Genomic DNA, 14,171 nt, shown 5'->3' with positions numbered 1-14,171 from the left:
GAGCAGAGTAAGAGAAAGAGAGGCTCTATACTCTCTGAACAGCCTCCCTCTGTGCTGGTGGAGCAGAGAAAGAGAATGGGAGGCTCTTATACTCTCTGAACAGCCTCCCTCTGCTCTGTGCTGGCGGAGCAGAGAAAGAGAAAGAGAGGCTCTTATACTTTTGGAACAGCCTCCCTCTGTGCTGGTGGAGCAGAGAAAGAGAAAGGGAGGCTCTTATACTCTCTGAACAGCCTCCCTCTGTGCTGGTGGAGCAGAGTAAGAGAAAGAGAGGCTCTTATACTCTCTGAACAGCCTCCCTCTGTGCTGGTGGAGCAGAGAAAGAGAATGGGAGGCTCTTATACTCTCTGAACAGCCTCCCTCTGCTCTGTGCTGGCGGAGCAGAGAAAGAGAAAGAGAGGCTCTTATACTTTTGGAACAGCCTCCCTCTGTGCTGGCGGAGCAGAGAAAGAGAAAGGGAGGCTCTTATACTCTCTGAACAGCCTCCCTCTGTGCTGGTGGAGCAGAGAAAGGTCGAACTGCAGCTCTCATAGGCTTCAAACTGACGGTCTTGTTTTGTTATTGGAGCGCCGCAACACATAAATAAACTGCAGTGATTGGTCCAGCGTGTCCGGGTTCTGCCGGTGACGCCCACATCCCCGGGCTCACACGTCACTCGCACGGAAGCCACGCCCTCCTCGCGGTGCGGCTCTTGGTTCGGAAGGTTGGCGGGAGATGTTGGTTCAAAAGTCGAGCGGAGCAAGAGAATATAGCGCCAGACCGTGCATTCTTTGTGTTTATAACTCGGCTATTTTTTTAACGTGCAGTACAGCCGGGGCATGGAGGATTTCAGTATATATGCCGTTTGTAGCACCGATCAAGTTCCGTGCAAACTGCGATGGTAAGTGTGTGTAGTTTTTTTTGATAAAGCGTGTGACCTGTTAAGAGTTCGCGCAGCAATATTGTGCCGCAGGTCATCAAATAATTAAACGCCGATTAGCAAGTTAACGTAGCTCGTCGATTTCCACGTCTGCTGGATTTATCAAGTCTCTTTTTATTTTAAAGCGCCGTGCACTTGCTAGTCCCGTGCAAGACAGGGAACATGTCATATTTTAATAAAAAAATAAATAAGCGTGTACTGTAATTAATTTATGCATTGCTGGTTGCAACGGTCGGGTATTAATTACACAAACGCGCGAGGATTTTAAAACTTAAATCCAGCGACTTCTGCTCTACCGTAATTTTATTAAAACAGTGTGTAGTTTAGGCGCCACTGTGTGTGTGTGTGACGCGTGTGTGTGACGCAGTCAGAGTTCTGTTGACAAGCGCTGTATTCCATTACGCTATATTTTATATATTTCCGATTAGACTTTTAAACTTTTAAACTTCAAAGCGTACAGGCCATTATTTTGTTTTATTTTGCTTTATTAATTTACTACAAACCTTGAATAATTGATGCAGCTGTGTAAGAGATGAAAACAATGTTTAACGTCAAAGATCTGATTAATAATAATAATAATACTAGACTTCATTGAGGGGAGCTCTGAACCCCAGGACTGGGTGCAACAGCAGCAGCAGGGCTAGTGTGAGTTTGTAACCCTGTTCAAACTCCTGGCTCCTGATCATTTCAATATTAATAATAATAATACTAGACTTCATTGAGGGGAGCTCTGAACCCCAGGACTGGGTGCAGCAGCAGCAGCAGCAGCAGGGCTAGTGTGAGTTTGTAACCCTGCTCAAACTCCTGGCTCCTGATCATTTCAATATTAATAATAATAATACTAGACTTCATTGAGGGGAGCTCTGAACCCCAGGACTGGGTGCAGCAGCAGCAGCAGCAGCAGGGCTAGTGTGAGTTTGTAACCCTGCTCAAACTCCTGGCTCCTGATCATTTCAATATTAATAATAATAATACTAGACTTCATTGAGGGGAGCTCTGAACCCCAGGACCGGGTGCAGCAGCAGCAGCAGCAGGGCTAGTGTGAGTTTCTAACCCTGCTCAAACTCCTGGCTCCTGATCATTTCAATATTAATAATAATAATAATACTAGACTTCATTGAGGGGAGCTCTGAACCCCAGGACTGGGTGCAGTAGCAGCAGCAGGGCTAGTGTGAGTTTCTAACCCTGCTCAAACTCCTGGCTCCTGATCATTTCAATATTAATAATAATAATAATAATAATAATAATAATAATAATAATAATAATAATAATACTAGACTTCATTGAGGGGAGCGCTGAACCCCAGGACTGGGTGCAGCAGCAGCAGCAGCAGGGCTAGTGTGAGTTTCTAACCCTGCTCAAACTCCTTGCTCCTGATCATTTCAATATTAATAATAATAATACTAGACTTCATTGAGGGGAGCTCTGAACCCCAGGACTGGGTGCAGCAGCAGCAGCAGCAGCAGGGCTAGTGTGAGTTTGTAACCCTGCTCATACTCCTGGCTCCTGATCATTTCAATATTAATAATAATAATACTAGACTTCATTGAGGGGAGCTCTGAACCCCAGGACTGGGTGCAGCAGCAGCAGCAGGGCTAGTGTGAGTTTGTAACCAGTCTGTATTTTTTGTATATTTTTTCCCCCTGAAGTGATTTGGAGTCGTTGCAGTTCACCGCTGCTTTGCCAGACCCCCGGCCGGACGCCCTCGTCGTGTTTAGCCGCGGTGATTGGTGCTCTTTCTCCGCGGACACGGTGATCGACGTGCAGGTGACCGGGGGAGAGGGGGGACCTCGGACTCTCGGGACACTGACCCCAAAAAACAGGTAAGAACAAACAGACGCTGTGTGCTGATTTTAATCATTGGAGTGCCTGTTGTATTTTTCAACTACAGGGCTGGGAATCGGACTCCTATTGCACAGCAGTGTGATCCAGTCCAGGTGTTACTGCTACCAGCTTGATCAGCCCCCAGTGTGTCTAGCTAACAAGCTCAGGTGTGTCTGATTATTAAACTCCCAGTGAAACCAGGACTGGATCACACTGCTGTGCAGCGGGAGTCTCATTCCCAGCCCTGTTGTCTTATACAAGGGAGCAATGTGTGTGTGTGTAAGAATCTGTTGTGGTTTAATAGATAATCTGCTGAACTTTCTCTCTCTCTCTCTCTCTCTCTCTCTCTCTCTCTGATTGTACAGGTGCCTGTACTGGGAGCGTGGAGTGGGAGAGAACTGGGAAGACTGGGAGACTCTGAGGCTCCCAGTTCAAGGAAAGGTAATTTGAAGCCACTGGGTTTACACTAAACCATGTGATTTGTATTTTGTTGATGGATGTATTTATTTATTTATCACCACTGCAGAGCTGCATGACCCGATTACCCAGGCAGAGCTCTCCACAGTCAGACGAGGGGCGCTGGTGTGGATCGGGGGGGGGGGGGCTGACTCCCCATTCAGAGTGAATTCAGAAACAGCTGCTTGGGTTTGTGTGGGTCGCTGCTTTTCTTAAAGACTCTGCGGAGAACAGCGACCCACACAAACCCAAGCAGCTGTTTCTGAATTCACTCTGAACGGGGAATCAGCCCCCCCCCCGATCCACACCAGCGACCCCTCGTGTGTGTGTTGGGGGGGTGGGGTGTATTTGGGGCAATATGATTACCCCCTTAATGGAAAGCGAGTGTCCCCCACTCTGTGTAAATTATATAAATTACACCCATGAAGTCTTGCAGGTAATTTTTCGGTCTCCTCGTTGACCAGTGTTTGCATCGACAGAGACTCACGCTTCCAAATACTTAAAGAAACGCAGTGAAAGGTTTGGGGTATTTCAGTGTCGCTAATAGCTAGCGACCGTAATGTTGCTTTGTAGCATCCCTCCCTCGTGAATTGAGGTCGCTGACGGGTTTGTTGGTGCCTCTCTAGTTGCTGGGGAAGGGTCCAGTCCCGGGTTCGAAGGATCCACAGACCGCACTCTGCAAGACGGAGAAAACGCCCAAGGTAGAGAAATCTCTCGTGTTTTGAAAGAACAGAGAATAAAATGGCATCCGATTTTAAAAATGAAGAGTGCTCGTGTGTATTATCACGTTACTAGGCGCTCGGATCGTGTTGATGCAGTTTAGCTGTTAAGTGATCAAAGCGTTTTTGAAATGTAATTAAAATAGTAACATTAGAGAGATTATTATTTGTTTATTTAGCAGACGCCTTTATCCAAGGCGACTTAGAGACTAGGGGGTGTGAACTATGCATCAGCTGCAGAGTCACTTACAACTACGTCTCACCCGAAAGACGGAGCACAAGGAGGTGAAGTGACTTGCTCAGGGTCACGCAATGAGTTGAGGTGGGATTTGAACCGGGGACCTCCTGGTTACAAGCCCTTTTCTTTAACCACTGGACCACACAGCCTTTAGCTCAAAGAGCCAGCTGCCCAACGTTTCGATATGTTGTACATATCTTTCTCAAGGGAGCCTGTGTTTGAATATAATATTATATGTTTGTATGTGTGTGTATATAATGTGTATAATGTCTTATTTCTCAGTGATAGAAAATAGCTTCCTGTAGGACTTGGGTTATTTTCTAATCTGTTTGCTCACCAGCTCCAGCCCCCCCACCCTCCCCCCGCCCCTGCTGTGAAGGAGTCTCACGGGAAGAGAAAACGAGGGATGAGAGTGAAGGAGGAGGGGGGAGACGAGGAGAACGCCTGTCCCAACAGCCCCGCCTCCTCCTCCAAACGCACCACCCCCCGGCGCAGAGTCAAACCCACGGCCCGTGCCAGCCAGACCCGGCTCTTCGAACCCGCGCAGGGGCCCGGGAAGAGCGAGGGTGCCCCAGCCTCCACTGCCCCCGCCAGCACGGGAGGTAAAAGCAGGGTTCGAGGCAGGACCCTGTTTATACATTCTCCTCATTTTCTTCTGTATTGTACAGCTGTCGAATTGCATTCCTTGTAAATCTCTCTCTGTGTTGTTGGTCCGGTTTGTTTAGGCACTCCCTCTGGCCGGTGGGGCCAGGCCCTGTGCTCTATCGGGGGGCAGACGGCCCTCCTGATCGGGGGGCAGGGATCCAGAATGCAGTTCTGTAAGGACCCCATGTGGAAGCTCCACACAGGTACAGCGGGGACCCCTGGCATTATAAACCCCACCCCCATTGGAACCTATTAGAATGCACATTATAAACCCCGCCCCCTTAGGAACCTATTAGAATGCACATTATAAACCCCGCCCCCATTGGAAACAATTAGAATGCACGTTATAAACCCCGCCCCCATTGGAAACAATTAGAATGAACGTTATAAACCCCGCCCCCTTAGGAACCTATTAGAATGCACATTATAAACCCCGCCCCCATTGGAACCTATTAGAATGCACATTATAAACCCCGCCCCCACTGGAACCTATTAGAATGCACATTATAAACCACGCCCCCATTGGAACCTATTAGAATGCACATTATAAACCCCGCCCCCACTGGAACCTATTAGAATGCACATTATAAACCACGCCCCCATTGGAACCTATTAGAATGAACATTATAAACCCCGCCCCCATTGGAACCTATTAGAATGCACATTATAAACCCCGCCCCCATATGAACCTATTAGAATGCACTTTATAAACCCCGCCCCCATTGGAACCTATTAGAATGCACATTATAAACCACGCCCCCATTGGAACCTATTAGAATGCACATTATAAACCCCGCCCCCATTGGAACCTATTAGAATGAACATTATAAACCCCGCCCCCATTGGAACCTATTAGAATGCACATTATAAACCCCGCCCCCATTGGAAACAATTAGAATGAACATTATAAACCCCGCCCCCATTGGAAACAATTAGAATGCACATTATAAACCCCGCCCCCATTGGAAACAATTAGAATGCACATTATAAACCCCGCCCCCATTGGAACCTATTAGAATGCACATTATAAACCCCGCCCCCATTAGAACCTATTAGAATGCACATTATAAACCCCGCCCCCATTGGAAACAATTAGAATGAACATTATAAACCCCGCCCCCATTGGAACCTATTAGAATGCACATTATAAACCCCGCCCCCATATGAACCTATTAGAATGCACATTATAAACCCCTCCCCCATATGAATCCTATTAGAATGCACATTATAAACCCCTCCCCCATATGAATCCTATTAGAATGCACATTATAAACCCCGCCCCCATTGGAAGCCTTTCACATTAGCTACACCTATAATATCACTGAGAGGGTACAGCTGTGGACAATAGTTTTGCATTGCCTAGAATTAAGATTGAAACCTGTATGAACAGAGTTTAGACATTTTATTTAACATTGCGTAATCAAAAATAAACTACAAAATGATCCTCGCAAAAAAAACCTCTACCGGAAGCCATAATAGTAGTACAGTAAAGTGTTTTTTTTTTTTTCAATTCAGTTTTTCAGTTTCAGTAAAACCTGCAGAGCCGCGTGTCGTTCGATTATGTTAACGTCTCCCGTTGCTATAGAGACCTGTTCCTGGGTTGCCGCGGAGACGGTCGCCGCCGCCGGCCCCACCCCCGAGTGCCGCATCGGCCACACCGCGACCTTCGACCCGGAAACGGAGCGCATCTACGTCTTCGGAGGCTCCAAGAACAAAAAGTGGTTCAACGATGTCCACATCCTGGCAACCAAGACGTGGCGCTGGTTCACGGTGGAGGTGAGGGGGGAGGGTTTCTCTGACGCATGCAGAGGGGGGGGGTTCAGTTACTTCTGTGGTCGTTTTAGTGAAGAGATTACATATCCGTAGAAACACGCTGTCTTCGTTTCAAGAACGTTCTAGAACGTGCAAAGCTGTGGTCTTGTGTGTGTCATATACAGAAAGCATCGCGATTCATCATTAACACAGCGAATGAGTACAGCCCTAGCTAGAACTACTGTTCCCAGCATGCCTCCTCAGCTGCGGCAACCCTGAGGGATGATGGGAAGTGTAGTCCTTTAACTCATACTAGCTCTGCAGGAGTTTTGCATAGCGAATAATACAGACCTCTGTCTCCGACACATCAGGTAAAGAAACGTTATTGCTTACCGAAATAATAAATACATAAATAAATGAATAAATCATTTAGTTTCCTTCCAATCTCGATCTGATGGGTGGGATCAGGTGTCTGCGCCGCTGTGTTTTGAGCGAGACTGTGTTCGTTTCCCCCTCCTCAGGCGATGGGCAAGGTGCCCCCGCTGGCCTATCACAGCACCTCTCTGTTCCGCGGGGAGCTCTTTGTTTTCGGAGGGGTGTTCCCGATGCCCCACCCGGAGCCCGATGGCTGCAGCGACTCCCTGTACATCTTTGACCCGCAGCACGAAATCTGGTACCAGCCTATTGTACTTGGAGAGGGACCGGCAGCACGGTCTGGGTGAGAAACGCTTCAGCACTTTCAAACGCGTTGATGGGGATCAGACTCCCGCTGCACAGCAGTGTGATCCAGTCCTGGTTTCACTGGGAGTTTAATAATCAGACACACCTGAGCTTGTTAGCTAGACACACTGGGGGCTGATCAAGCTGGTAGTAAAACCTGGACTGGATCACACTGCTGTGCAATAGGAGTCTGGTTCCCAGCCCTGTAGTTGATCTCTCAGTCCTGGGTCTTGCTGTGATTGCTGTCTGTGTCTCTCTCTCTTGTTTTCAGTCACTCTGCCTGTCTCATTCAGAGGAAGCTGTACGTTTTTGGAGGCTGGGACACTCCTGTCTGCTTCAACGACATGCATATACTGGATCTGGGTAAGCAGAACGACCCGACAGCTCCCTCTGTACCAGGGGTTACAAAAAAAAAAAAAAAAATACTGAATCTCATTAACCCTTTCATGCAAGGCGACATTATGGGGATGGATTCAAAAATAAAATATTTATTTTTAATTATTATTATTTATTTCTTAGCATTCCTTATCCAGGGCGACTTACAATTGTTACAAGATATCACATTATTTTTACATACAATTACCCATTTATACAGTTGGGTTTTTACTGGAGCAATCTAGGTAAAGTACCTTGCTCAAGGGTACAGCAGCAGTGTCCCCCCCACCTGGGATTGAACCCACGACCCTCCGGTCAAGAGTCCAGAGCCCTAACCACTACTCCACACTGCTGCCCTTAATACATGATTTGAACGTGTTACATTAGCTATTTTTAAATTTAATTTGATCTTTTTGATACATTTTTGAGTTCCGCAGTAATGCTGTCGGTTCATCCCACGCAGGTCTCATGGAGTTTTCCAAAGTGGATGTCAGTGGAGCGCCCCCTTCGCCTCGGAGGTATGCACTACACTTTGCTGTTTTTTGTTTTTTTTTTTAATTTATTTTTCCTTGCTTGTTTCTATAGAGAGATCCTGCGCAGAACGACAGTTGGGGGCGCAATTTTTTTTTTCCAATTTAAAATCCATTCGCAGTTCCATTTCCCCTTTAATCAATTTCAAATCCTTTTTCCATCTTTTAATCCTAGCGATTCAATATGTTAACAAGGGAACATTATTCAGCAGCTTTCACTGGACTCTATGAAGCTGAGGGAGTTCATTCTATATAGAGGGGGTGGAATTCAATATGTTAACAAGGGAACATTATTCAGCAGCTTTCATTGGACTCTATGAAGCTGAGGGAGTTCATTCTATATAGAGGGGGTGGAATTCAATATGTTAACAAGGGAACATTATTCAGCAGCTTTCATTGGACTCTATGAAGCTGAGGGAGTTCATTCTATATAGAGGGGGTGGAATTCAATATGTTAACAAGGGAACATTATTCAGCAGCTTTCATTGGACTCTATGAAGCTGAGGGAGTTCATTCTATATAGAGGGGGGTGGAATTCAATATGTTAACAAGGGAACATTATTCAGCAGCTTTCATTGGACTCTATGAAGCTGAGGGAGTTCATTCTATATAGAAGGGGTGGAATTCAATATGTTAACAAGGGAACATTATTCAGCAGCTTTCATTGGACTCTATGAAGCTGAGGGAGTTCATTCTATATAGAGGGGGTGGAATTCAATATGTTAACAAGGGAACATTATTCAGCAGCTTTCATTGGACTCTATGAAGCTGAGGGAGTTCATTCTGTATAGAGGGGGTGGAATTCAATATGTTAACAAGGGAACATTATTCAGCAGCTTTCATTGGACTCTATGAAGCTGAGGGAGTTCATTCTATATAGAGGGGGGTGTTTCAAAGCTTTTTAAAAGCGGTCTTGTGATTCCTGCCTGGTTTTGTTTTTTGCCAGCTGGCACGCCTGTGCCGCTCTGTCCGATTCCAGCTTTGTGATTCACGGAGGGTATGATGGGAACATCGCCCTGAAAGACTCCTTCATCTTCAACACCGGTGAGAGTCCACTGCCATGCTACTGGCGCCTTACTTATTTTTATTTAGCAGACGCCTTTATCCAAGGCGACTCACAGAGACTAGGGGGTGTGAACTATGCATCAGCTGCAGAGTCACTTACAACTACGTCTCACCCGAAAGACGGAGCACAAGGAGGTGAAGTGACTTGTTCAGGGTCACACAGTGAGTCAGTGGCTGAGGTGGGATTTGAACCGGGGACCTCCTGGTTACAAGCCCCTTTCTTTAACCACTGGACCACACAGCCTCCTTGCATGAGGATTTCACGATTCCCGTGAAACGCACCCGTTTGCTCATTGTGTAATACCTGTTTCTGAAAGGCTAGAGTAAATATATTTTCTGCTCAAGATCGCTCTCCCTAGTACAAGGAGGAGACATTTCACACATCGTTACTGTTTTTCAGGTAAGCGTTTTAATATTTAGGAACGTTTGCTGTATATATTAACTCCTAGAGGGGGAAAGTGACCAGTTTTAAACGTCACAGCGCTGTATTTTTTCGTCTTTTAATAAATCTCATGGTTTAATATTGAAATACCTGGTTTTTTGTGAAATAAGGCATTTTTTGGGGGGGTCTGCCCTAGTTATATATTATTATTTATTTCTTAGCAGACGCCCTTATCCAGGGCGACTTACAATTGTTACAAGATATCACATTATTTTTACATACAATTCCCCATTTATACAGTTGGGTTTTTACTGGAGCAATCTAGGTAAAGTACCTTGCTTAAGGGTACAGCAGCAGTGTCCCCCCCCACCTGGGATTGAACCCACGACCCTCCGGTCAAGAGTCCAGAGCCCTGACCACTACTCCACACTGCTGCCCATATATTCCATGCTCAGGATTTGTGAGTCTCAATATTTTTCTGTTTTAACCCCAGTAAATAACAGCTGGACAGCCCTGGTCCACCCCATTCTCTCAGCATTGCCCAGAGCAGGGCATTCCATGGTCACCCTGACAACAACAGAGGAGGAGGCGGGGTCAGAACCCACAGAGGAAGACTGGCGGCCGGAGCCACGCCCCCACACTCTACTGATCTTCGGGGGCGGGGACAATGAGGGCGGGTTCTACTCGGACACCATGACGCTGCCGATTGACGAGGTGCTCGACCAATAGGAGGGCTGGACAAGAGCGATGCGAGCAAAAAAAATTATATATAGTTGGACTTTTGTTGGCTGGTGTGTGTGTGTTTTTTTGTAAGTATTGATATGTTCTCTAATTGGAGTTTGTGTTATTATTTTAGATCTGTGTACATACTGTATTTTGACAAACATAAAGGCGTTGATTTTACCCCTGTGGTTCCCTTGTGTGTGTGTTTTTTTTCTTTTCTCTCAGTTTCCCCCTCCCTATCTTCCTTTGACACACAACTTGACTGCAAAATTCAGTTCTGATTCAGTCCTGGTTTCACTGGGAGTTTAATCATCAGACACACCTGAGCTTGTTAGCTGGACACAGTGGGGGGCTGATCAATGGATTAAGAAAGGGTGTCGTTTCACAGAGTTGCCGCTGGGTGGCAGCAGACTAATTCATAATAGACTCGGTTCCAGGCCGCGTTCCAATACTGCACGTTTATTAATTTAAAAAAAAATGTTGCTGGTTTATATTTACATCGAGCTTCTGAATAATAAACTGTTCTCAATGTTTTAATTGGTGTCGATTGCCCCCGATGTTCTGTTCTGGTGGGAAATACCGGAGCTGTCCTAAAATTAATATTATAAACGCGTTTTAATGAATGTTACGTTGAAAGAGCAGACCAACCGAGTCCATATACGCATGTCAGGTAACGTTTACTGACCCTTCATAAATTCTAAATGCATTTATAATCCAATGAATTGAGAAAATACTGAGCTGAAAATAGAACGCAACAGTAGATCGTGACATCATTCGAATGACGTCACAAAGACATTCAAGTCAAAGATACCAAATTTAAAAACACTTGCGTACCAAAAATCATAAAAATCAATTAAAACAAATGTGTATTTAGTGGAGCGCTTGCATTACTGCAAAATCGGACTTCATCTATACCAGGGGTGCACAATTCCGGTCCTGGAGGGCCGGTGTCCCTCCTGGCTTTTGTTCCAACCTTGCCCTAAATTACTTAATTGGACCAATTATTACCAATTATTGGTCTAATTAAGTAATTTAGAACACAGTTGGAACAAAAGCCAGGAGGGATCCGGCCCTCCAGGACCGGGAATTGCGCACCCCCTGATCCTATATACCAACGAAGCGTGGGCTGGTCGGGTGACGTCACGCCTGGTCGATCAGATGATTCGTTTTTTTTTTTTTTTTTTCCAGCGTTCGCAGCGGCACGTCAAAGTAAAAAGTACGGGAAAGCCCGAACGACGTTCGTGAAAAAAGGGGGAGTCGATCGCTTCCGGAAATTGCCGAAGCGAGCCGAGTTGGGTTCGCCGGTTGCTACGGACGGCCCCCTTTCCCACCTCCCCTCAGAGCGGCTGCGGCGGCCATGTTCATAGCGTCTGTTCCGGATTGCCAGTTTCTGAATCGGGGGAGACGGCTCGGAGGTACCGGAGACTATCGGAGCCCAGCTACACACCAAAAAAAAAAAAAAAAAAAATATTACAATAAGGATTAACCGGGACCTCTCCGCATTCGCATTCACCGCCAAACTTGGATTTCACCAAACGGGGGGGACCTGTTTGTTATTTTTTTGGTTTTTTTCGCAGCCTTGCTTATCCCGGACTGAGACGCGAACACATTTTTTTTTTTGTCTTTGAGGGGGGGGGGTGGGGTATTTTTTTTTTTTTCTCCTTTCAAACCAGAGGTCGAGTTCCGCTTGGCCTGGCCTAGCCTAACCCAGAATCCCCGGCCTCGATTCGAACCCTTGTACCGGAGAACAAGCTCCGCCGCCCGGGTATCCCACTCAATACAACCGCCCCTTCTATCTCTCTTCCCCCCCCCTCCCTCTAAGTTCACTTCCTCGTGAGGGGAGAAGCCAACTCAAATGTAAAAACAGACGGTTTCTTTTTTAAAAAAAGTTGTTTTTTTTTTAAAATAAAAAGTCTATATATATTTTTAGGGGGTGCTATAGCTGAAAAAGTTTATATTTTTGTCCTAATCACCTATTTTTGGGAACCCCCGAGACAAAAACATTTTTTTCCCCTCAATGTGGGTCTCAACTTTTTGATTTACGATCTTTATACATATATAATGTCTACATTTTAGAAAAAAAAAAAGCTTTTTTTTTCTTTTTAAATACACCTCAAAATGTCTACCAGAACGCCATTATCAACAGTAAACGAGAAAGACAGCGTTCAGGTGAGTCGCATTTTTTTTTAAAAATCAAACACAAATAATTTGTTTACAGTCCGACATTGTATTTAACAGGTGATTAATTTTTCTCCCCCCTTTCTCAATTAAGACAAACAGCAGCTGTCGGATAGTTTACCTCAAACGCGTTTCTGTTTTTGTTTTTTGTGTGTTTTAAACTTCCAACTGCTTCCTTGATATAAAAATGCTATTTCTTGTGTGTGTTTTTTGTCAAACTACATATATATATATATATATATATATATATATATATATATATATATATATATATATATATATTTATCCTGGGGTATACAAGTATGATCAGAAAATAAGTTACGTTTTTAAATAAATCCTTAGAAATAAATTAATTTTAATTTGTTTTATTTTGGCACGGTCACCCACTATCTAAACCTGTCGGTTCTGTGTATAATTTAAATCTGTAAGAACACACGAAACCGGCTTAAAAAGAGGCTTTTACAAATAAATAATCGTTTTGTTTTGAGGTAGACTGTGTGATACGGTTTGTGGTGTTGTTTTAAGTTTTATGACGTTACAATTAAACGATAATACGTCATTGTCGATAAATATAACGTCAATGCTGCAATCTTTTTATCCGTCTTTAATGAACGATGCACAGTTTGTTGAATCTGTGTGTTTGCGTGTGCATTAGCTCAGGAATTTGTCAATACGTTTTTACAGCACTAGCATTTCCAGAATAGGCGTGTGCAATGCGGAGCAAATGTCACAGGTGTGTGGATGTGAAATAATTGTCGTTTTGTAATTGCAAAAACCACGACGTGCTTTGAGCGGGAGGTGTACTAAATTATTGTTTTCTTTATAGATAGATAGATATCTATAGATTTGCCTTGTAAAAGATTCACTTTGACGTTGGCTTTAAAAAAAGTGTCTGTGATCCATTTTGCCTTAATCTTGCCCTCAGAATCACCCTTTGACATCAATTAATACAAGATTTAGCCTGGCCTCTTCAAATAATGTATTGGAGGGAAACGGTTTAATCATAATTACAAGACTAGTATAACACTGTCTCAAATCCCCTTTGGTACCACGCTGCGATCTACCATGAGTTTAAGTTGAAATATTTCTATGGCACATGGCTGGAAGCTAGCCCTGTAGCACAATCCTGGGTTCCAGGACTCCCCTCAATTAAGTATATTACTTTAAATGACCTGTTACCGTGTTCAAACTCCTGGCTCCTGATCATTTCAATATTAATAATAATAATAATACTAGACTTCATTGAGGGGAGCTCTGAACCCCAGGACTGGGTGCAGCAGCAGCAGCAGCAGCAGGGCTAGTGTGAGTTTCTAACCCTGCTCAAACTCCTGGCTCCTGATCATTTCAATATTAATAATAATAATACTAGACTTCATTGAGGGGCGCTCTGAACCCCAGGACTGGGTGCAGCAGCAGCAGCAGCAGCAGCAGGGCTAGTGTGAGTTTGTAACCCTGCTCAAACTCCTGGCTCCTGATCATTTCAATATTAATAATAATAATACTAGACTTCATTGAGGGGAGCTCTGAACCCCAGGACTGGGTGCAGCAGCAGCAGCAGCAGCAGGGCTAGTGTGAGTTTCTAACCCTGCTCAAACTCCTGGCTCCTGATCATTTCATGCATCAGTCGGTTCGCAGCCCAGACACGTGA

At 44.9% G+C, this 14,171-nt stretch overlaps 2 protein-coding genes across 8 annotated transcripts in view; both read left to right on the top strand.

Moving 5' to 3' along the window:
* Positions 1-617: 617 nt before the first annotated feature.
* Positions 618-10,525, top strand: LOC117398712 (rab9 effector protein with kelch motifs). Its single transcript, XM_059012161.1, has 12 exons — positions 618-877; positions 2,566-2,739; positions 3,106-3,181; positions 3,823-3,897; positions 4,494-4,755; positions 4,879-5,001; positions 6,384-6,574; positions 7,072-7,268; positions 7,542-7,633; positions 8,109-8,163; positions 9,122-9,219; positions 10,116-10,525. The coding sequence occupies exons 1-12, from the start codon at positions 816-818 to the stop codon at positions 10,349-10,351; spliced, it is 1,641 nt and encodes a 546-aa protein (XP_058868144.1). The 5' UTR covers positions 618-815; the 3' UTR covers positions 10,352-10,525.
* A 1,032-nt stretch (positions 10,526-11,557) lies between these two features.
* The window catches only part of LOC117398608 (serine/threonine-protein kinase MARK2), a 50,146-nt gene continuing 47,532 nt past the window's right edge, over positions 11,558-14,171 (top strand). For 5 of the 7 annotated variants that reach the window (XM_059012159.1, XM_059012158.1, XM_059012157.1 and 2 more), the window contains exon 1: positions 11,559-12,514. In XM_059012159.1, the coding sequence (XP_058868142.1) occupies positions 12,464-12,514 (51 nt within the window). In that variant the 5' untranslated portion in view covers positions 11,559-12,463. Of the gene's footprint in view, positions 12,515-14,171 lie in introns of all 7 variants that reach the window. The other 2 variants (XM_059012160.1, XM_059012156.1) reach the window with 1 other exon arrangement.

Source organism: Acipenser ruthenus, chromosome 43 (genome assembly GCF_902713425.1).
Source record: "Acipenser ruthenus chromosome 43, fAciRut3.2 maternal haplotype, whole genome shotgun sequence".
Lineage (NCBI taxonomy): Eukaryota > Metazoa > Chordata > Actinopteri > Acipenseriformes > Acipenseridae > Acipenser > Acipenser ruthenus.
The sequence above is the reverse complement of the archived record's forward strand: the minus strand, read 5'-3'. Positions and strand labels throughout refer to the sequence as shown.